At 36.6% G+C, this 23,019-nt stretch overlaps 3 protein-coding genes, 1 non-coding gene and 1 pseudogene across 5 annotated transcripts; 3 read left to right on the forward strand and 2 right to left on the reverse strand.

Moving 5' to 3' along the window:
- The first annotated feature begins 995 nt into the window (after positions 1-995).
- On the forward strand, positions 996-9,256 carry LOC147290106 (putative sulfate transporter 4.2). Of its 2 annotated transcripts, XM_086236968.1 has the most exons (17): positions 996-1,442; positions 2,885-2,933; positions 3,365-3,566; positions 4,051-4,219; positions 4,809-4,874; positions 4,956-5,063; positions 5,490-5,597; positions 5,703-5,768; positions 6,005-6,065; positions 6,152-6,279; positions 6,642-6,683; positions 7,178-7,294; positions 7,378-7,429; positions 7,597-7,735; positions 7,896-7,984; positions 8,515-8,591; positions 8,698-9,256. In XM_086236968.1, the coding sequence occupies exons 1-17, from the start codon at positions 1,134-1,136 to the stop codon at positions 9,016-9,018; spliced, it is 2,103 nt and encodes a 700-aa protein (XP_086093094.1). In that variant the 5' UTR covers positions 996-1,133; the 3' UTR covers positions 9,019-9,256. The 2 variants fall into 2 exon arrangements, with proteins under 2 accessions (XP_086093094.1, XP_086093093.1); XM_086236967.1 differs by lacking the exon at positions 2,885-2,933 and having other exon boundaries at positions 1,241-1,442.
- Positions 9,257-9,696: 440 nt separating this feature from the next.
- LOC147290107 (U12 minor spliceosomal RNA) lies at positions 9,697-9,851 on the forward strand. Its single transcript, XR_015121580.1, has one exon. It is a non-coding gene; the product is annotated as a U12 minor spliceosomal RNA (small nuclear RNA).
- Positions 9,852-12,528: 2,677 nt separating this feature from the next.
- Positions 12,529-13,293, reverse strand: LOC147290108 (secreted RxLR effector protein 161 pseudogene; annotated as a pseudogene).
- Positions 13,294-15,479: 2,186 nt separating this feature from the next.
- On the reverse strand, positions 15,480-17,064 carry LOC147290109 (uncharacterized). The gene is made up of 2 exons (XM_086238526.1): positions 15,785-17,064; positions 15,480-15,680 (listed from the first exon to the last, which is right to left on the reverse strand). Exons 1-2 carry the CDS (start codon positions 16,608-16,610, stop codon positions 15,646-15,648), a joined length of 861 nt encoding a protein of 286 aa, XP_086094652.1. The 5' UTR covers positions 16,611-17,064; the 3' UTR covers positions 15,480-15,645.
- A 2,901-nt stretch (positions 17,065-19,965) lies between these two features.
- LOC147290110 (uncharacterized) lies at positions 19,966-21,570 on the forward strand. The gene is made up of 3 exons (XM_086236800.1): positions 19,966-20,249; positions 20,433-20,538; positions 20,971-21,570. Exons 1-3 carry the CDS (start codon positions 20,217-20,219, stop codon positions 21,114-21,116), a joined length of 285 nt encoding a protein of 94 aa, XP_086092926.1. The 5' UTR covers positions 19,966-20,216; the 3' UTR covers positions 21,117-21,570.
- Positions 21,571-23,019: the final 1,449 nt, after the last annotated feature.

The raw sequence follows: 23,019 nt of genomic DNA on the forward strand, positions 1-23,019 counted from the left end.
TCCAACACACTCCATTAACTAAAAAAAAAAAAAAACACACCCCCTTCCCTCCTCACTGGACCACCTCTCTCTCTCCCCCTCCCCCTCCCTCTCTCTCTTCCCCAGCCCACCCCAACCCAGCCCCGACCCACCCACCCAGCCCCTCACCCGACCACCTCCTTCCCTCCCGCACCCTACCCGCACCACCCTCCTCTCTCTCTCTCTCTCTCTCTCTCTCTCTCTCTCTCTCCTCCCCTGCAGCACCACCTCCTCTCTCTCTCTCCTCCCGCGCGCATCTGCACATCCGTTCGCCGAAAATGTCACACTCGTTCGGCAGTCATCCGCCGAATGATGTGAGTGTTGTTCGGCAGGTACCCACCGAACATCAAGGATCCGTTCGACAAGTGCTCGCCGAACCAGCTACTCGGAGAGAGAGAAAGAGAGAGAGAGAGAGAGAGAGAGAGAGAGAGAGAGAGAGAGAGAGAGAGAGAGAGAGAGAGAGAGAGGGGCACGCCGGTGGCCGGAAGGCGCTGCGCGCGGTGGCTGGAGGGCTGGGGTGGTCGGAGCTGGGTTGGGCGCAGGGAGGGTGGTGCAGCAGGGAGGAGAGAGAGGGGTGGTGCATGGTGGTGGGCACGGGGAGAGTGGTGCAGCAGGGTGGTGGGCGCACGGTGGTGGTGCTGCGCGCGGGGAGGGTGGTGCAGCAGGGTGGTGGGCGCAAGGTGGTGGTGCTGCGCGCGGGGAGGGTGGTGCAGCATGGTGGTGGGCGCGGGGAGGGTGGTGTAGCAGGGTGGTGGGCGAACGATGGTGGTGTTGCGCGCAGTGGTGGTGCTGCGCCGGTGTGTGTTGACAGTGCTGAGATGAGGTGTGTACGGGGGGGGGATGGGAATGGGGTGTGTGGGTGTGTGGGTGAGGGGAGGGTCAAAGTGGTCTTTTTTTTTTGTTTTTTTGTTTTTTTTCAGAAGGGGTGTGCAAAAAGAAAAAAGAGGGTGTGCAAATAGCAGCCCTCATCGAAAATTATCCCTGTTTCCTTATTAAATTACCATTTAACCCCGCCGAAGTGGACCACCACAGGCAATCTGGGCCACCTAACGCCGCGCACAAGTCATAAGTCACAAACACGGATATATAAAAGCTCAAATGCGCCCGTGGTGCGCATGGAGATAACCTACGCATCTCCCAGCTTATCTGACTTCGCGGACGGATCCTCCATGCCGATCACCGCAACCCGACCCGTCCGAATCATCCCCTTGCAGCACCCCAATACGACGTCGTCGCCGGGCGGGTCGTCGTCGTGGGCCGCTGCGTTGTCCAGATGGAAATCGAAGGTCCAGAGCATGAAGTGGGTCGAATGGCTGGAGCTGTTCCTGCCTTGCTTCCGCTGGATTCGGACCTATAAATGGCGCGAGTATTTGCAGGTCGATCTCATGGCTGGCATCACCGTCGGCGTCATGCTCGTTCCTCAGGTGCGTGCGTTCGTGCTTCCTCGTGTTGTTTTCTGTTTGGTTGCTGAGAAAATGAACGAAGAGAAAACAAAATTCCGAGCGTGTTAATGACGTACTCAGCTCAATTCCGCTAATTGGTTGCTCACGTTGAGCCGAGTGTTTTTATTTATTTTTAATTTTAAGTTACGTTTATAACTTCGAGTCTTTTCGTTGCCTTTAAGTCTTTAACATTTATTTTTCTCAGCCACCAAACAGAGAAGAGTTTTCTTTTCCGGTCAGTTTGGCTTCTAATACACTGACGTTAATTTTTTATTAAAAAGGAAAAAAAAATTTAACCGGATTTAACGCTGTTTTTTCTGAAACGCACGTAACTAAGCTGGACCAAGTTGAATTGTTGTTTTACAGTCGTTTGAGTGTATATTTCTTATTTAATTTCTATATTTTCTCTTAAACTAATTTTCATTTTTTTTCATTTTCTTAGTGGCCAAACACGAGCATTTTAGTTCAAAGCTCTCTCTAATTACATGCTTCATGTTAATCACAAGTCCTCCTGTTTACTTTTGTATATATTGTTCATGATGTAAGCAATAGTAATACAATCATTTTAACTGCTATTGTTTGAATAGAATAAATTTCTCTAATTAACTTTTCACGCTTTTTACTGTTAGTCAAAATCGATGTAGTAGTCATGTTTTTGAAACTTCATATATATCCCCGGTATCAGATTCTGGTCATTTCACTTTACTATTCACTAGTTTATGATTTGATAGGTTTATAATTAATTTTGAACAATTAGTCATAATACTAGAGCCGTGTAGAAATTCTCCACTACCAGTTGTCATGTGGCTTTGTATACTCATACTTTAAGCTTGCTTAGCCTGGATGAAGTTGAAGACGTGGTGATTGGAGAGACTTGATTTCTGACCATGATTCTGTTTTTGTAACGACATACGAATTAATCAAGTACATTTTCTTATATTAATTGCTCTTGGAAAAATTATAGTGTTGATTATGAGATTAAAGATTCCAATTTATTATTCACTAAATCTTGCGTAATAAACCATATTAATAAAAGTTTATCAAAAAAATCATTATAATGCATGATTTAATCCTTATTTTACAAAATGTTTGAAACCTGTCATAATTATTAAAAACCCATTGAAAATTTATCAGAACAGTTGATTTTTTATAGGTTCGAATCAAATGTAATGAACTTAAAATAACAAGTATAGCTCTTTTTTTCCCCCCTTGATTATATATACCCATACCATACCTTTGTGTGGTTGTAAATTATATATATATGGTCTTTAAACTTTAAAAGTGGCTTGCACTGTATCAAGTTATATTATGCTGAATGTGGCATATCTTAGATATTACTAATTCTGGTACATTTTTTTTCTGTGATTTTTCTTTTGGACAAAGTCTGTGAGTTCTGTAGTTGACCGTTTACTGTGAATGACCAGGCAATGTCTTATGCAAAATTGGCTGGGCTTGAACCAATATACGGACTTTGTAAGTTTTCACCGATATTCTTATCAGGGTACCCCTTTTTTTCTTTTTGTTTTTTGGGGTGGGAGTGGGTAAAGGTGCAAAGCTTTTATGTCGATTTTTCAGGCTGGCTTTACTCTCCTTGAAACTGAAACAGGGCCAATTGTTTGAAAACATCCCCTTTCAAACTTCTTCTGAATAGTGTGAAAACTCTACAAAAGACTCTGATAGTTCTGTCCCTTTGAAATAAGAAAAAGATTGTGCTCATGTATAATGATCTTAGATAATACTGTGGCCGTTTGCACCTACAGTTTTAGCTAAACCACTATCTAATTGTCTTATTTACTTATTTTGGTATTTCATGTACTTTTTTTTTATAGAACTCGTTTAATTTTCTAATTATTATTTTATCCACATGTTTTAATTCTGGATGTTATTTTTATTTTGCAAGGCAGACTCTGGTTTCGTACCTTTATTTGTGTATGCCATATTTGGCTCGTCACGGCAGCTAGCTGTTGGTCCAGTAGCATTGGTTTCTCTCCTGGTCTCTAATGTCTTAAGTGGCATTGTTGATTCATCTGATGAATTATACACAGAACTGGCAATATTATTGGCACTTATGGTTGGGGTCATGGAATGCATTATGGGGCTCTTGAGGTACTTCTGCTTTTCTCCTTCTTAGGAGCATGATCATGAATAATACAGTATGTAAATGCACTTTTATGCAATACTCAACATTTATATGCATTCTGTTCTGACATCCAAAGAAGGTCGGAGCCTAAAACTTATCAATGATGATGTTGGGAATTGTAGCTAATCCAGAGTCATGGTGATAGAACTATATCTGTCATACCACAATGTTAGTTTTAACTTGTACTGGTCATAATATTATCAAAAAGCAATTTAATACAGTTTAGTGCGAATTCTTTTTGATCCAAAAAGAAGCAACTTCGGAGTATTTGAGCATTGTTGTTAGGTAGATGGAATATTGTAAGTTATACAATATTGTTACCTTTAAACCAACCATTTAGATTGCCCTTTCGTTTAGTATTTTTCCTTTTGGTGGTGGTTATCGGGTTAGGGTCACCACCTTGATTGTTGTCTTTTAGTTTCATTTACATTATATTCTTTTTATGTCCAGGCTTGGATGGATTATTCGCTTCATTAGCCACTCTGTCATTTCTGGCTTTACAAGTGCTTCAGCCATTGTGATTGCGTTATCTCAAGCAAAATACTTCTTGGGATATGAAATAACACGAAGTAGCCAGATCGTGCCACTGATTAAGAGCGTTATAGCTGGAGCTGATGGGGTATGCTTTGCTTGCATACCCAAGTGGTATAACCTTCATATATCATATTCATATTTGACTTTGAGTTTACAATTTCTCATGCAACATTGCATCTATTTGTTAATTCGTCCCTTTTACGACTAACTGTGGTTATCAATATTATTATTCCTAATAATGATCTATAATCTTTTATGAATTTGATACATAAATGGCAATTTGATACTGCACTTCAGTGTAATATTCAAATTTTGTATGTTCTGTTGAGTGAATACCTAGGATCACATCCATTATGTATGTCCCTTTTACCAGCACTTCACCAATATCAATCTGCACCAGCAGCTTGCTAGCCTGAATACCTAGAATCAATCAATCTTGATGGCTATCAACACCACAACATTTGTGCTAATACCTGAAACCATGGTTTTAACATTCATAATGCCTTTTAATAACTGATAATCTCATATCTAAGACTTACATGTATGGGCCCTATCTTTGTCCTAACATTTGAACCATACATGTGTTTGTTTACTTCATTTACTGTTTTATGGTTTGCCTTGTGTTTTACTTATCAATTCCTTTTCTTAACCCCAGCAGGTTTTTCCTTTTGTAGTTTTCATGGCCCCCTTTTTTAATGGGATCAGTCATTCTTGCGGTGCTTTTGACCATGAAACACTTGGTATGAGTTTATTCTTTGCATTTTGGTGGAATATAGTTATTTACCATAATTCTGCTTTTAATTTTGATTCTACACATTCAGGGGAAAACAAGGAAGTCCTTGCGGTTCCTGAGAGCAGCAGGTCCTCTCACAGCTGTTGTTTCGGGCACAGTCTTTGCCAAAATATTTCATCCATCTTCCATAACTTTGGTGAGAATGATGCATATTAAACTCACTTTAATTTTAAGTTTATTCAATTGAACAATGTAATTGCTAAATATTAGTTTCCAGATGTTCTGTTTAGACTTGCTTTAGTAATAAATTATAGATGGCATGTTCTGTTTTTGTCTACGTTCTGTCAACCAGAAGTCAGCAGTTATGCAGCTGAACCAAAATCCTAGCTTGTGAACACTTAATGAATCTGGCACCCAGGAAATATGAAATTTTTTTAACTAGATAGTTATTCATTCTGTATTAGATTCACCACATATCATCCTCTACTTATTTAATTTTCTTGCTATTTATTTCCTCTTGCACACTTCTTCTGTTTTCATGTAAGCGTTTCTTTTTAATAGCAAAATTCTACATCAGTTCAGGTTAATAGTAAGTTAATAAAGGATATTGACTGTTGTTTAGGTTGGAGATATACCGCAGGGCCTTCCAAGTTTTTCTATTCCTAAAGCTTTTGGGCATGCCGTGTCTTTGATTCCCACTGCACTTCTCATTACTGGTGTAGCTATTTTGGTAAGAGGAGCTCCATAGATAATTTTACTTGTAGTTTTGTTTTCTCTTTTTAGTATATTATAATTTATAACTATCAGTTCTATGGTAATTCATTTTGAACTCTAGGAATCTGTGGGCATTGCAAAAGCATTAGCGGCAAAGAATGGATATGAGTTGGATTCAAATCAAGAGGTATGTTCTTGGAAAAATTGGAAGTACATCTGCACAGTAAAAACAAATATATAAGTTGAATTAAGCTTTTTATGGTTAAAGCCCAAAAGTTGGCTGCATGCTTGTCTTTTGGTCTTTGCATACTTTTGCTTGTTCATACATGATGCTTGGTGTGCTTAATAGTCATTGGGTGGCAAGCAAGAAAATTGTAAACTATAATCTAACTTCTAATGGAACTTCTTTTTGTTTCTAAACAGTTGTTTGGTCTTGGTGTGGCCAATATTTTTGGTTCATTTTTTTCTGCATACCCCACAACCGGTGAGTTGTCTATGAGGTCTTAAGAGCTGCAGTCATGATTGATATCTAAATATAGATTTATATTTATATTATTAGGTGTCGTGCAGGTTCCTTTTCTAGGTCAGCTGTGAATAATGAAAGTGGAGCAAAAACTGGCTTATCTGGAATTGTTATGGGAATCATAATGGGCTGTGCTCTCCTTTTTATGACTCCATTGTTTGAATACATACCCCAGGTTTATTTCCATGTTAATGCTTTTTTTTTTTTTTAAATTTAGGAATGCAACTTGCGCAGGCTATGTTTGATGGCTTTTGCTGTCCCTCTTCTTAGAGCTCCTTGTTGAAATAGCATTTATTGCTCATTCCATTATACCAGTAATTTATGGTGGGATCCTTGGTGTTACAATTTTTTTTTTGGTATGTTGGGGGGGGGGGGGGCCCAAGGCCCGAGGCCAGTTACAATATTTTGAAAACATAAAATGGCATCTTTGCTTTTGTGCCAAAATGCGTGTTTGCTTGGTTTATCACCTTTGTCTTTCCAATTGCATAGTATATTTTTGATGTGCTAACTAAGAGATTTGTTTTATCTATAATTCAGTGTGCTCTGGCTGCCATTGTGATTTCTGCTGTAGTAGGCCTGGTGAGAATTCTAAAGTTCTAAGGAGTTGTGCTTACATCTTCACAGCTTTCATGCTCGTTAGGCATTTTTACTATTTAACAACTACATGAGTTAACATTTCAGTAGAGGATATTGGTATCATCATTTGGAGAAAATATTATTTAATTTGGTTGTATTTTGGGATTTATTCTCTTAGAGGGTCTTGATTAACTTTTTTGTACACTTAACTTTACCCTGAAGGTAAAATTCTTTGGATAATATCCTTAAATCTAATCAATTATCCATTTTACCTGCAATTTGGAGTTTATGCATATTCTTGGAAAAGAAAAGTTTCATTTTGGTTAGCAAAGAAATGGCATTAATGATATCTATAGTTGACATGCATACATTCATGGATGAAGGGGATATCTTGTTTTCTATTTGTAGATTGTGCTTGTGTGTTTGTGCACTGATGTTTGATAGAAAATTGAACTGGTTACCACCCTTAGACAACAACTTTTTCTATTAAAATTCAGGTGGATTATGACGAGGCCATATTTTTATGGCGTGTGGATAAAAAAGATTTTCTTCTTTGGACCATTACAAGCACTGCAACATTGTTCCTTGGTATTGAGATTGGCGTCCTTATTGGGGTGAGTACTTGAAGCAGTTATATTGGTGTGCTCTGTATGTGTGTGTTTTCCTTATTTAATATAATGTTATAATGTGATTGCAGGTTGGTGTTTCGCTTGCATTTGTCATCCATGAATCAGCAAACCCGCATATTGGTAAGTGCAACTCAAATTATCATAAAATATCTATGCACAAAACTAGATGTACCATGTCCATAGCGTCCAGTATCACCACACACTATGCATTTTGGAGTAAAGATTCATTTATTTGGGGTAAGCTAATACCTGAATTACTTATTCAATAATTTCCTGTATGTTGCCAGCTGTCTTGGGACGTCTTCCAGGCACCACTGTTTATAGAAATATTCAACAGTATCCAGAAGCATATACATACAATGGAATTGTGATTGTTCGGATCGATGCACCTATTTATTTTGCAAACATTAGTTACATAAAAGACAGGTTAAAGTTCATGCTCTATGATTTTGATAAAATATGGATCTAACAATCTGGTTGTCTCATTGTACCACTGTTTATTTACTTAGAAGGTCTCTACAATTGAGTTAGCTGTCGATTTCCCCATTTAAGAGCATATTCATGTCTGTTTGATTTCCCCTGTCAGGCTACGGGAATATGAAGTTGAGGTTGATAAATCGACTAGTCGTGGACCAGAAGTTGAAAGAATTTATTTTGTGATCATAGAGATGGCACGTAAGTCTTGCTAATCCCATGCTTTTCTTTTTCCATGGGCTATGAAGAAGCATTTAATGGCTAGATGTGCATTCAGGCGCAACAATAACTCTAAACATTGTTGTTTGAAAGCATGCTAGTTCTGCAGACTGCAGAAGTGCAGATCATATGCTGCTGGTGACAGCCATGGTGCAAAGTTGGCAGATTATATATATCCTACGCTATTAATTAGTTCCTCAATATCATACCAATTTTTTGTTTGCCATTTAATTTATGCGGTTGACATGAATGTTATAGTTTCCAGCATAGTCTCAGTTGATACTCATGACTTCAGTTATTTGTCCGTTGTTGGTCAAGATCATCTAATCCAGTGATTTATTCTTAGAAATATCTTCGGTAGACACCCATTTTTTTATTCCAGGTCTCAAATGATTATTTAGACTCAGTAGAACTCTTCTTCTTCAATCATCATACCTGCTGAGCTTGTTCATAAGGCTGATCTAAACAACGTTTTTCTGATTGTCTGAATCGTATCTTTATCTTTATTGCAGCTGTAACATATATAGACTCCAGTGCTGTTCAAGCTCTAAAAGACTTGCATCAGGAGTACAAATTGCGGGACATCCAGGTGAATGTCCCTTCTGATGAAGTTTATCCTGATCATTATATTAACTGCTCAAAATTCCGGAGATTGTTATTAACATGTTGTTGGCAACCATCTACGTGCAATGCAGATCGCCATTTCCAATCCCAATGGAGAAGTTCTGATGACCTTATCAAGATCAGGTGCAGTGGAGCTAATTGGTAAGGAGTGGTACTTTGTGAGAGTGCACGATGCTGTTCAAGTTTGCCTTCAGCATGTTCAGAGCTTAAAAGAGACACCTAAGGCAGCTGACCCTTCCTCTGAAGAGAGACCGAGTACCTTTGAGAGACTGCTTAGACAAAGAGCAGAGGATTCATCAGTGGCCGAGCTGGAGTCTAGCAGCCAAAATCCTTCAGTTTCTAAGGACACTGACCCTCAGTTGGAGCCACTACTGTCACGAAAGTCTTCTTGATTTTCTGGACTTTGTAATATATGATGCCTAAATTTTTGCTAGGCAGCTTTCCGTTTGATTTTATCGATCTCAATTGTTTAGCCATTCAAGGTTGATTATTTCCATGTGATTAGGTTCCTTTGTTGTAAAAATGTAATGCATGAGAAAAAACAAATTGTACGTAATGCACTAGAATAAACGTAATGAATGAACTTTTACACACTGTTCCCTATTTATGTAAGATGTGCAGTTTCGTATCTATTTCCTCAATCGATGTTCCTTCAGCCCAAGAAATGAATCAACTAGTTTCTTACTCACTGCTCGATATGTATGTATGTGCTCTTCTGAATTTAGAGTTTGGCTTTCTTACTGATAGAATAAACTGGGTTCTCTGATTCTACAAAACATGGAGGTTGGGAATGAAATAGGATTACTTGTGTCGATATTCGCATTATTTTGGATTTAAGGCTAAAAGTTTTAGATTTATAGTTTAGTTCTAAGGATTTATATTAGAAATATAATTAAATGAAATTTTGACATGATATTAGACATAAAACACAAAATATCAACTCCATCTAAAATCTGCACAGCGTAGATAGCACACACAACTTTCCAAACCAGTTGTCCCACATCGACATTTAACAGAAGCTTGATCCAAGTGGAGGCCTATAAATAGAAAAGGGCTGGCAACGTAAAAACTTGCCTTAAACTAATGAGTAAGGAAAACAAAGCGAGCGGTGAGAGCCGCTCGCCGCGCAACTCACATATGTGCGCATGAATTTATGGAGGGGTTATAGGCTGGCCGAGTGTTGACGCTGCCTCCTTTGCAGAACTCGCTCGTGCGGGCCTCCCTATTACCCTCACAAAACTAAACTCAAAATTTCTCTCATACTTGAAAGGTACCCTCACAGATTTCCTATTGTACTTGACCGAAAATTTTTTTGTTTTACTTGTTATTTGATTTACTGTTAAAATGAATTAATTAGTTAGTGAAAACTAATTTATATTTCTTATTTCTTTGTTTTGTTTGTAGTTTGAATAATTTTAGTCATGTACTTATATAATGATTGCAATCAAGTCCAAAATGTTCATCTTGTCTATGTGGCACGTGTGCTAATCCCGTCTATACAAGACAAAAATGTCCAAAATACTCAACACAAGCTAGACACGTGCATGTTATGTCGAATTATGTCTTCAACATAGACGTGTTCAACATTTTTTCCTTGACTACCATGGTTATGGAAGTACTATATCAAAATTGACAAAATCAAAACTATGGAACGAAAATGAAAAATGACTAAAATTAGAGGACAAAAAATAACTGAAACTACATAGACTAAAAGTGTCATTTGGCTATTAGTAAATTATGCAAATTTTTTCCTTATTTTTTTATTTGCTGTGGTCTCTGCGTCTGGGTGTCTACCCTCCAACCTTTCTTTCTCATCAATTCCTTATAAGTTTGGACTGGAGCAGTGGAGCGAAGCAAGTTGGAAACCCATTGGGCCGCTTATTAGTTAGGCCGCCATGAATTTGGGCAGTGTGCACATACGTGGGCTCTTGTTGGTTTGGGCTTAAGCCCACCCTTGTGGTTGGGTGGTGTCAAATCATTTCATCATATCATTGATGTATATATACGACTCTAGACTGGTGTAGTAGATAGTAGATACCATGGAATGGATAGGCAGATGTTTATCAAAATGTGTATATATCAGTCACTTGATGTTGATGATGATGAGGCTAGGGTGATAATGGAACTAGAAGTGATATTTAGGTAATAGTTATCTTTAGATGGAGAGGGGTAGGTCCTAGCTAGCCTATAAATAAGTTAATTAAGCATGTTATCAGTGTTATATGTATGGCACAAATGCTAGAAGCTGGCCTAGAAGAAATTCAATTCGTTTTCTTTCTCCAGGTTGAGTTGTGAAATTAACTGAAAACACACAGCATCAAATTTTTTTCGTTTTTTTCACAGTTGAGCATTTAGTATTCTAATTGCTAGCATAGCTAGGTAGCCATGAAGCCTTTGATGATTATATATTTGTCCTATCTGTAAGGAGAGATCAGGAACTACAGCCCAAGAATCTGCAGTATATGCACTTGGCTCAATTATTGATCCCTCGTCCATGTATGCAATTGATTTGATTAGATATATCATTAACTCAATGCATTAACGATGTCGATTCTGCAATATTGTGCTTCCTTTCAGCCATATATCTAATCATATATTCTTATGATATTAATTGAGCTATAAATATGAATGATATTGAACCAGGAGATGAACAACCCCCTGTTAAAATTTCAAATGCATGCCATCATAATTAATATTTCTAACCAGATAATATCTCGGTGCTCCCTGTAAGTATATTTACATCCACATGATACACAAAACACAAGCTTATCATATTAACCAATTGTCATTCCAGTGCCAATACCAGAAAACAACTCTACTGACCTGGTGAAGCCATTATGCAATTGGATTAAAGCACACAAGTGAGCAGCTACAGTCTTCCAATCAGCACAGCTCGAGTCTCTCACGCAATGGGGCAGAATGCATAGACTACTTACCTGCTGTGTGATCAGGGACCATGCTTATATAGAGTCCCCTGAAATCCAAGTCCCTCCCATGAAAGGATTCTCGGATTTACAATCCTCATGGAACTCTATATGCATCAATTACTTAATTCCTTTGTCTTGTATAATTGTATAAGTCCTTCAAGTGTATAAGTATCCTAGTCCTATAATGAAAAGGTTTTCTGATAACAGTCAACTTGCTTGTACATTAAGTAGCCTTGGTGATTTGCTGATTCCTAAATGAACAAGGAATGTCCAACTTAGTCTTACATTCTCCCACTTGGACAGTCATTGTTCCTTGTCAAAATTCACCTAGCTAGCACTTTAAGCAATCTGTAGGTGCACTAGACTTGTTATACAGAACCAAATTTAGATCAATTCTCATGAGATGCATTGTTGGATATCAGACTATGAGCAGTAACAGAGCTATTAAATATGCTCAAACCATTCATAATCATTGATATCTACAATGCATCTCTCGAAAATCATTCACAAGATATGAAAAAGGAAAATTTAGTTTACAAGAATGTTGTAAACTCGGTCCTTTCTGTAAATTCTACATTCCTGTATGAAAAAATTATTAAACTCAATGGCAAGATTCATGTAAGCATGATCAATCAGTGGACTTATATCACTGATTGCATTTTCTGTAAGACTTAGTAAGAACCAAATAGATATTCATGCTGATATCATTTATGTATGTATACAAACTGAACTTAAAATAGGAATTTGTTAAGAAAATTAAATAGACAAAACTAAAATCATGATTGGTCTATTTCAATTCAACATATCCAAATGTAATTCTTAAATTCAAAATGCTAAAATTTGAAAACTTCAAGCACTTAGTTTCTGCAATCTCAACTAAAATTGCAGTAAACCAACATATATATATTATATATATAGGAACAAAATGAAATGGTTGAAAAAACTTATGAATGTCTCCCACTATTCCTTAAATTCTCACTGAAGTGCAGCATCTAAGCTCTCAAGAACTCCCATGCTTGCAACATGTCGTTTGAAAACATTTACTGCCAATGCTTTAGTAAAAGAATCTGCCAGCTGATCTTGGGTATTGACATGCTCTATTTGCAATTCTCCAGCTTTTACATTCTCTCTTACCATTAAAAACTTTGTGCCAATGTGTTTAGATTTCGAGGTCCTCTTGCTATTCTTTGAGAAACTAACAGCCCCACTATTATCACAATATATTCTGATGGGATTTGATACTGACTCAACCATTTTGGCCTCTAACATAAAACTCTTTAACCAAATAGCATGTACTGCTGTTTCATAAACTGCAACATATTCAGCCTGCATGGTTGAAGTAGTTGTCAAAGTCTGCTTTACACTTTTCCATGAAACTGCTGCTCCTCCAAACATGAAAATGTACCCTGTAGTTGATTTCAAACTATCCACACACCCTGCAAAGTCTGAATCCGAAAAGCCTATTAAATCTAGTTCTTTCACTCTCCTGAAAACCAACATGTAGTCCTTTGTTTTCTGTAAATACCTGAGCACTTTCTTCCCTGCAATCCAATGAGCTTGGCCTGGATCCACCTGATATCTCCCCAACATTCCTACTGCAAAAGCTAAATCAGGTCTTGTGCATGTTTGGGCGTACATCAGAGACCCAACCAGTGAAGCATATGGCTTGTCTTTCATGAACAATCTTTCTTGGTCATTTGTAGGACATTGTTTCTTGCTGAACTTGTCTCCCTTTGACATTGGTGAATCTCCTGGCTTGCAATTCAGCATGTCAAAACGTTTTAGAACCCTCATAATATATGCTTGTTGTGAGAGTCCCAATAGAAAATTCTTTCTATCTCTTTAATTTCAATTCCTAAAACATATGAGGCTTCTCCAAGGTCCTTCATTTCGAATTTATTGGACAGAAATGCTTTAGTTTCATGTAACAAGACTTTATTGCTACTTGCTAGCAGAATATCATCCACATAAAGCACTAGAAAAATAAAATCACTCCCACACACTTTAAGGTATATGCACTCATCAGATGAGTTTTCTAGAAAACCATAAGAAGTGATTACTGAATCAAATTTTACGTACCATTGCCTAGATGCTTGTTTTAATCCATAAATGGATTTCTTTAATCTACAAGCTAAATGTTCCTGTCCATTCTTTATGAATCCTTCAGGTTGTAACATGTAAATTTCTTCCTCTAACTCTCCATTAAGAAAAGCTGTCTTGACATCCATTTGGTGTAGCTCTAGATCAAAATGTGCCACTAAAGCCATAATAACCCGAAAAGCATCCTTGCTTGAAACTGGTGAAAACGTCTCATTGAAATCAATCCCTTCTTTTTGAGTGAAACCTTTTGCAACCAACCTTGCTTTGAATCTTTCTATGCTGCCATCAGGGTTCTTTTTAGTTTTGAAAATCCATTTGCTGCCTATTGGTTTGAAACCTTGTGGGACTTCAGTCAATTCCCATACCTCATTTTTATACATTGAGTCAATTTCTGCCTTCATTGCTTCATTCCAGTTTTGATAATTTGCATTATTAATTGCTTGTGTGAAGTTCCTTGGGTCACTTTCTTCTCCAATGTCGAAATCCACTTCCTGCAAATACAACACATAATCATCTGACAAGGCTGACTTTCTTTGTCTTGTAGAAAATCTTCTCGGTGCATCTTCAACCTGTTGTTCCAACTGATTGATGTCTGGTTGTGGATTGTCAATCTGAGCTACATCTTGTGGCTGCTGAATGACTGAATTCTCTGGCATATGAACAACTTGGTCTGGTATGGAATAAGCCAAGTCAACATATCCAGTTTGCACTTGTGTTCTATCAGATAGTTCCAAAAGCTCTAAGTCACTTAATGCCACTTCATTTGATGAGACTGCTTCATCAATAAATTTAGCTATGTTGGTCTCCATTATTCTGTTGGTGTGAGAAGGACAGTAGAACCGAAAACCTTTTGATTTTTCAGGATAGCCTATGAAAAATGCACTTGTAGTTCTAGAGTCAAGTTTCTTTTGGTCTGGATTGTAGAATCTTGCCTCTGCCCTGCAGCCCCATACATGAAGATGCATTAAGCCTGGTTTTCTTCCTGTCCACAATTCGAATGGGGTCTTGTTTAAAACCTTACTTGGAGCTCTGTTCGTGACATAATTTGCTGTCTTTAAAGCCTCTCCCCATAGGAATTTAGGTAGTCCAGCTGTACACATCATACTCCTCACCATCTCCATAAGGGTTCTATTCCTCCTTTCAGCAACACCATTTTGTTGAGGTGTGCCAGGAGTAGTGTATTGCGCCTGTATTCCATGTTGCTGTAAGTATTGTGCAAAAGGGCCCAAGTGTTGTCCAGCTTCACTATATTTGCCATAAAATTCTCCTCCCCTATCAGACCTGACAATCTTAATTTGTGTTCCCAATTGTTTCTCAGCTTCAGTCTTAAAAATCTTAAAAACTTCAAGAGCTTGAGACTTTTCTGAAATAAGGTACATGGTGCAAAAACGAGAGAAATCATCTATGAAAAGAATGAAATAAGCATTCTTGCAGATGGTTTTACACGAAAAAGGACCACATATGTCAGTGTGGATGATTTCGAGTAACTTTGTGCTTCTGTTTGCTCCCACTTTTCTAGTACTAGTGGTCTTTCCCTTTATGCATTCAATGCAGTCACCAAAATCCGAAAAATCAAGCTTGGGAATTATATTTTCCTTTATTAAAACTTGCATCCTTTCTTTGGATATGTGTGCAAGTCTTTTATGCCACAACATAGAAGAAAATTCATTCGTTCTAGATCTCTTGTTTGCAGATAACATGTTAATCTCTGTTATGTTATAATTTTCTGAACAAACAAGTTTCCAATGATCATTTATCAATGTAGCATTACCAATCACAGATGAAAATTGAGATAATTGCAAACCATCTTTATTAATAGCAAAATTAATATCTTTCCTAACCAACTGAACAACCGAAACTAAGTTCCTTCTTAATGAAGGTATAACAAAAACTTCCTCTAACTCTAAAAGAAAACCAGTTGCTAATCTAATGCTGACAGCTCCAATGGCTTTGACTGCTACTGGCATCCCATTTCCTACTTGGATGTTGATTTCATCCTTCCTTGGTGTCCTCCTTCTTGTGATACCCTGCAAGGAATTTGCAATATGTATGGGTGAGCCTGTATCAATCCACCAAGAATTTATAGGAGAATCAACAAGATTAACTTCCAAGTAAAAACAGTAAGGATTACCTTTCTTAATCATCCATGCCTTCCACTTATCACAATCTTTCTTAAAGTGGCCAGCCTTATGGCAATGAAAACATTTAAACTTATTTGTTTTCACTGCCTTGAGGCTATCTGGAGTGGTTTTGGAGCTGCTGCCTTGGTCTGGTGTTCCTTTTGATTTAGAAAAATTTTTCTTATTGTTTTTGTAAACCTTCTTACCAGAGTTGTTGGTTCCTTGTTGGACGAAATTAACTTCTGCTACAGCCTTGCCCTTTTTAAATCTCTCTTCCTCCTGAACACACATCCCTATCAGCTCATTAAGAGTCCATTTTTCCTTTTGAGCACTGTAGATAGTGATGAGATGTTCATATTGATCTGGTAGTGAGCACAGTACTTGATGAACAACAAATTCATCAACTATAGGTATCTTTAGAGCCTTTAGTTTTGCTGCAATGTCAATTAAAGACATAATAAATTCCCTTACACTACCTTTTCCATCGAATTTCTTAGTGGTCAGTGCAGCCATCAAGTTGCTTGTCTCAGCTTTTTCGGATTCCTTGTACTTATCAGTGATAGCCTCAAGATAAGCTTTTGCACTCACATTGTCCTCAATACCTCCCTTGACTATATCAGCCATAGCCCTCTTCATGATTAAAAGTGACATTCTGTTTGCCTTCTCCCATTTTTCAAACTTGACCTTTTCTTCTTGAGTACTGGTTGCAGTTAGTGCAGCTGGTTTGTCTTCCCTAAGTGCTAAATCCAAATCATTGAGTCCCAGTACAATTTCGATGTCTTGCCTCCACTTCTTGAAATTGTGACCATTGAGGGGTTCAATGCTAGTAAAACTCATAGATGCTGCATTTTAAACTGAATCAATCAAAAAAACATACTAAAATTTGATTTCTCAAAACTGTATTGTAAATGCCCCACACTGCATAAGATCCTTGATGTATGACTCAAATTTGTTGTTCATGCAGCAAGGATCTTTTATAGTCTTTATTATGTCATGAGTTTGTTATAAGATCACTTGTTTCGAGTATTCATTGCTGCAATTTGTCTAGCAGTAAGAACAGTCAAAAGAATAACTTGATCTTATAAATAGCTCATGACATAATCGATTCTGGCTTCTAGTAATTAGATGGCATAGCAATTTTGATGATGCCAACTGATGTCTAAAGATTGCAGAATTATTATTATTTGATCTTGTGCTAAAAAATTGTTATCTTGAGTATAATTTCCATGTTTGCAGAAGTATTTTTGATTTCTGACAACATGAGAACTATGATCAAGAGTCAGATCAAAAATTCTTTTAATGAGTTAAGCAAAAAAAAAGAATTATTGCACAGCGGAATAAAGAAGAAACATATACATGATTCAAAACAAATAAAAAACATGCATATTACTGAGAGATAAATACATGTAAAAATTGGTATGAAACTTAAGATACAATCTAAACATCATGCAATTAAAATACCCCTGGTGCATGATATAAAAAAGACATGTATTTCACAGGATCAAGGAAAAATATACTTATGTGAGTTATTCCTAAAAGATCACAGTAATCATAAACCAGAAAACCAAAATTTTAGTAAAGAAACTAAATTCATGTAATATGGTATTAAGACAGAGAACAACGATATATGCTGAATCTTGGTCTTTAAATTGTGTATGGTGGCTCTTATACCACATGTAAGTATATTTACATCCACATGATACACAAAACACAAGCTTATCATATTAACCAATTGTCATTCCAGTGCCAATACCAGAAAACAACTCTACTGACCTGGTGAAGCCATTATGCAATTGGATTAAAGCACACAAGTGAGCAGCTACAGTCTTCCAATCAGCACAGCTCGAGTCTCTCACGCAATGGGGCAGAATGCATAGACTACTTACCTGCTGTGTGATCAGGGACCATGCTTATATAGAGTCCCCTGAAATCCAAGTCCCTCCCATGAAAGGATTCTCGGATTTACAATCCTCATGGAACTCTATATGCATCAATTACTTAATTCCTTTGTCTTGTATAATTGTATAAGTCCTTCAAGTGTATAAGTATCCTAGTCCTATAATGAAAAGGTTTTCTGATAACAGTCAACTTGCTTGTACATTAAGTAGCCTTGGTGATTTGCTGATTCCTAAATGAACAAGGAATGTCCAACTTAGTCTTACACTCCCATATATATATATATATATATATAGAATTTAATTAGGACAGGACTCTAGCCAGATGCGTATCAAAATGTGCATCCACTTCGTTTATTGATCTGATGATATGAAAGGGGTTGGTCCTAGCTAGCCTATAAACAAATTAGTCATGTGATCAGTGTTATTCCATTAGAAGTACTTATCCTGTAACTCGATCTGTAAGGCATTAAGGCTAGAAGCTGACCTAGAAGAAACAACTTAGTTAATTTCTCTTTCCAAACACATCTACTAATTGCATCAAATATTTATTTTCAAACATGGTTTCGTTTGTGGTGCAAGTTACATACAGACGGTGTTTCGACCATTAGATCTTTTTAAGGGTACATCTATTTCTAGTAGCGTGAGTTTCCTACCATTAGATAGTAGATGTATGTGGTGTAGTGCTTGAATGGTATAAAGTCTCTTCAAACGTTCAGCATTTAATATTCTAACATGACCAATATTATCTACTTTCTCTAATTCATTTTCTTTATCGACTTTTTTATTATTATTTTCATTCTACAGTGTAAATTTATGATCGAAACCGTTTACTTTTTAAATTTAACTATAAAGATATATATACAAAAAATCAACTAAATCAGAAATCATTTAGTTATTTTACTGTGATCAAATAAATAGACGGTTTGGGTAATAATTTAATTCACTGTTTGTTTATTTGATAACAATTATATGACTAAACGATTTTCAATTTAATTGATTTTTTGTATAAATGATCTTCAAATAATTATTTAGAAAATAAATAATTTTGATTATGAAAATACACTATGAAATGAGAATAATAAAAAAAAAAAATGAATAGAAAAGGTGAATTAGAGAATGGTGAATACCATTCGTCTACTAAAATATCTAGCTAGCTAGCTATAATGATTATATATTTGTCCGATTTGCAAGGAGAAAGGAACTGCAGCCCAAGAATATGCAGTATACTCGGCTCAATTATTGGTCCTATATATTCCATGTATACATGCACTTATTGTCATAGATTAATTCAATATATGCATTGATGTCAATGCTGAAATTAATGTGTTTACTTTCACCCATCTAACCATCCGTATATATGATCGATAATGAACCAGGAGATGTACTACATGGGTTTAAATCAGCTAGCTTGAAAGAGAAAGACACCAATTGTTAAAGTAGAGATCCCAAACGTGTTTGGCGATGGTTGGTGATCCCCACAGAAGCTGGGCTCTCTCTATGGAAAATAAGCAAGACAAGACAGTGATCAGCTGATTGCAAGTTCATTGTTATTACCATTTAATTAGCACTTGTAGAGCTGTTGGAGAACAAGTAACAGGAACAAGAACATCCCCATGTTTTTCTTTTGTCAAAAGAACAACCCCATATGTTAAAATTTCAAATGGCATAATAATATGCTTGGCAGAGGGTAGCATTTGGGTATCCTATCCACCAATCACTCCATGCCAGGCAAGGGGTATGGGCACATTTTGTAGCATATATATATATATATATGGCAAAAGCAAACAGAGACAGCATAAAAATATCACAATTCACGGATTCACAAGCTAGGCACCCGCACGCAAGAACTTGAAAATTAAATTCCTTTGGTAGCTAGCTAGAGCTTAATTTGCAATTAGTTTAATTAATTAATTAATTTGTGGCTTGTAATGTTGTGCCAATGAGCTAGGATGCCACTATCCACTACTACTAGTCTACTACGTACTATGTGCCTGTGGGTTTGTCTGTTTGAAGGTCTGATATGACTACAGGGTGGGACCCACTTATCACGTGGACAAGGGGGCTGCTTATAATGCCACGTGTACAAAGTAGGACAAAGGAATAGTCATTTACAAATCTACTCTAATCCCCTCTCAGCCAATTATCATCTATCTCCCACGTGGGACTCCTCTTCTCTACTGGCCCCTTCCCTTTTTTTTTTTTGTTTTCTTTTAGCACTGCTGTTTTTGGTGTTAATTGCATATCCTTGGCTGTTTATTGATCTCTCCATCATATATAGTGCAGCATAGCAAGCAACTCTTGAACAAGTCGCAGATAGCTGGCTAGCTCATCCCCAATCACATTCAGTACCATTCTCTATCTCCCACCAGTGAATATATGTTCCTGCTTGTAGCTAGCTAGCTTCTTAAATTAGACACACAGCATCCCTCACTCCCCAATCTTATTACTCGATCTATCCCTTTCTACTCTACGTACTGTTAATTTGTACTTGAATTACACATAGATTTGAGTATCCAATCTACTTAACAGCATCCAAACAGAGATCATGGGAGATTCTTCTGCATCATACATACACTTGGTAACTGATCGATCACATCTATATCAGACCACTTCATAGTTATTGTGTATTTTACATGATATTCATCATTTTCCTTGATGATATATACATGGTTTATGTTCTTTTCTATTTTAATTAGCTATATTGATGATTTATGTTAATTAATGATATGGGTGGTTGGTGACATAATGAATATGTATATAGTTGCAGCACCTGATAGAGAAGTGTCTGATCTACCGCATGACAAAAGAAGAGTGCATGGAAGCCCTATCTAAACATGCAAACATCAAACCTGTCATCACCTCCACAGGTTCGTTTAATTAATTCATTTTCTTTCAACTTAATTTGATCTCTCTTCCTATTTCCCTGTAAGGCAATATGTATGCATTGCAACTGCAAGCAACCGATCGATTCATATATAGCACACACCCAAGAGACCGATGAAGCAACTGATCAAGCTAGCTAGCTTGGTAAACAATGAATGATTCTAGTAGCTAGAGAACGAACTTTGTTAACCCAAGTTATCCTTTGCAGCACTAGCCCAATTTTGGCTTGAAGATATCGAACTAATTAATAGGATTAGCTCCATAATAAGAGAGATTGAACTAGACTATGATCTTCAGCAATCTTCAAAAAGCCTCTAGATATATAAAGTTATGGTGTGTTAACTTAAGTCGATCACATACACTCATAATATATGAACTAAAAGCAATTATATATATATGATATGGTTGATTTGCAGTGTGGAATGAATTGGAGAAAGAGAACAAGGCATTCTTCGAAGCGTACGCAGAGTCTCAAAGAAAAGAAGATCGAATGTCAGAGGAAGAGACAAGCCAGCTGATCCAAAAGATAATATCGGATTCCACCAAAGATTCCGACGACTAATCGATTTTAACCAAATGCATGCTATCGAAAGCGATCTCACCTTGGCTTCTGATTGCTAGCTTCAACCATATGCAGCCAAACTACAACCAGCAATGAGATCAACATATTTACTGTCTTTTACATGCATGCGGTCCCCTAGCTCTACATATATATATATATATATATATATATCTTTCATTCTTTGGTTGGTATATAAAATGAAATAATACGGATCGAAGAGCGCACGGAGTATATAATTATATATATTTCATGGTCCCTAGCTAGTCGTCCCCTCCTCAAATAAGGCTTCCTTTGCCAACCAAACCAATCACTAGTCCATGCGGGCCGCTATGTATATTTTATCATTTGGTATTTTCGATCTTCAATATTTGAATTCAACTAGAGGACATGCAACTATGCAAGTATGTAATTATGTAATTGGTATATTATTGGCAGATTTACTTCATAATTAAAATATTCTTTGCAAGATATATTATGTTGTCATACTGTCAATCTTATACTTCATAATTAAAATATTCTTTTGTAAGATATATTATGTTGTTAAACTGTCAATTTTAACTATTAATCGGGTGATCAGTTAATGATAAAATTATGTTTATATGTACCATCTAATCTATAGTATGAAAATGTAATATGTCAAATATTATACACAATTACCTGCAAACCACACATAGAAAAATTGGAGTATGGACATGGTTTTACATCCGCAAGAATTGGATTAATGTTTGAGTTCACAACTATCTTATACGTACTCACCATTTTATCACTAGAGACTACACAGGTGGTCATCCACGGTTAGACTTTGTTTTGGTAAATCATGCACGTTTAGTTTTACTAATTACCATGAATGCACTCATGAAAGGTTCGACTTTGGGATGTTTGAGTTATACCTCGTGCACATCTCATACTCACATTTTTACCACTAGACCACTGGGTGGTTCATTCAAGTTTATGGCATTCATCCACATTTAGGTTTACTAATTGCTATTCATGTGATAATTAATATTAAGATAGTTCTGTTTTTGTAGCTTTCTTTGTGAATTTTATCGCGTAGTGCAGGTGGGAAACACCTATAAATAACTTCACGTGTCGATAAATGTGAGTTGAATTGTCATTGTGCCTTGTCTTCTAGTACTATTTCGTATCTGATGAGTGATGCCATATGTGAATGTGATGTTATTGTTTTAGAGTTTATTTATAAATTATAATAAATGAAGCAAATAATGTGGGGATCGGACTACATTCTGCTCTCGTCGTAATCATGTACTTTTTTTGGGCTTTTGTTTGTCTGTTTCCATTCTATTTTAATTTGCAAAAAATAAAAAAGAAATAAAAAACATCTTCACTGCGCATATTATTTTAGAAGAATAAATCATGACCATCCATTTCTCTCCTTGTATGCCTTGAAATTTTTTGGATATCACAACATTTCCAGACTTTCCCTCAACCAGTCAGTCCTAAGTCCCAAGTCCCTAACACTAATTAGGTCTATTTCATAACCAACTCAATCTTATTTGTGAGTATAGAATCCCACATTAGAACTTCTAAACTCTACATCACAAATTCACAATATATAAAGTTATACTTTAATTTTTCATTCATCGTTAAATGATTTTAAGTTGAATGTTCTAACTTTTGCATTAGAATGAGCAATTTACGTGTCGGAACACATGATGTGTTGAAAGCCAACAATAAATAAGATAGGTGAAAATAGTGTTGAATCATTTAATTAATTGTATGTCCTAATTTGTACGAGTGGTTTCAATTTTCTTATCCTTTTTTTCTTTGTCATTAGTGACTCATTTTCATTTACGTATACGTTTATGATTTAGTTAGCTAGCTGGTTTGCATTATATTTCTTACTCCAATGGGCTAAGGTTTCGTGATATGTTTTTTGTAGATC

Source organism: Dryas octopetala, chromosome 3, assembly GCF_963921425.1.
Source record: "Dryas octopetala chromosome 3, drDryOcto1.1, whole genome shotgun sequence".
In the NCBI taxonomy this organism is placed as follows: domain Eukaryota; kingdom Viridiplantae; phylum Streptophyta; class Magnoliopsida; order Rosales; family Rosaceae; genus Dryas; species Dryas octopetala.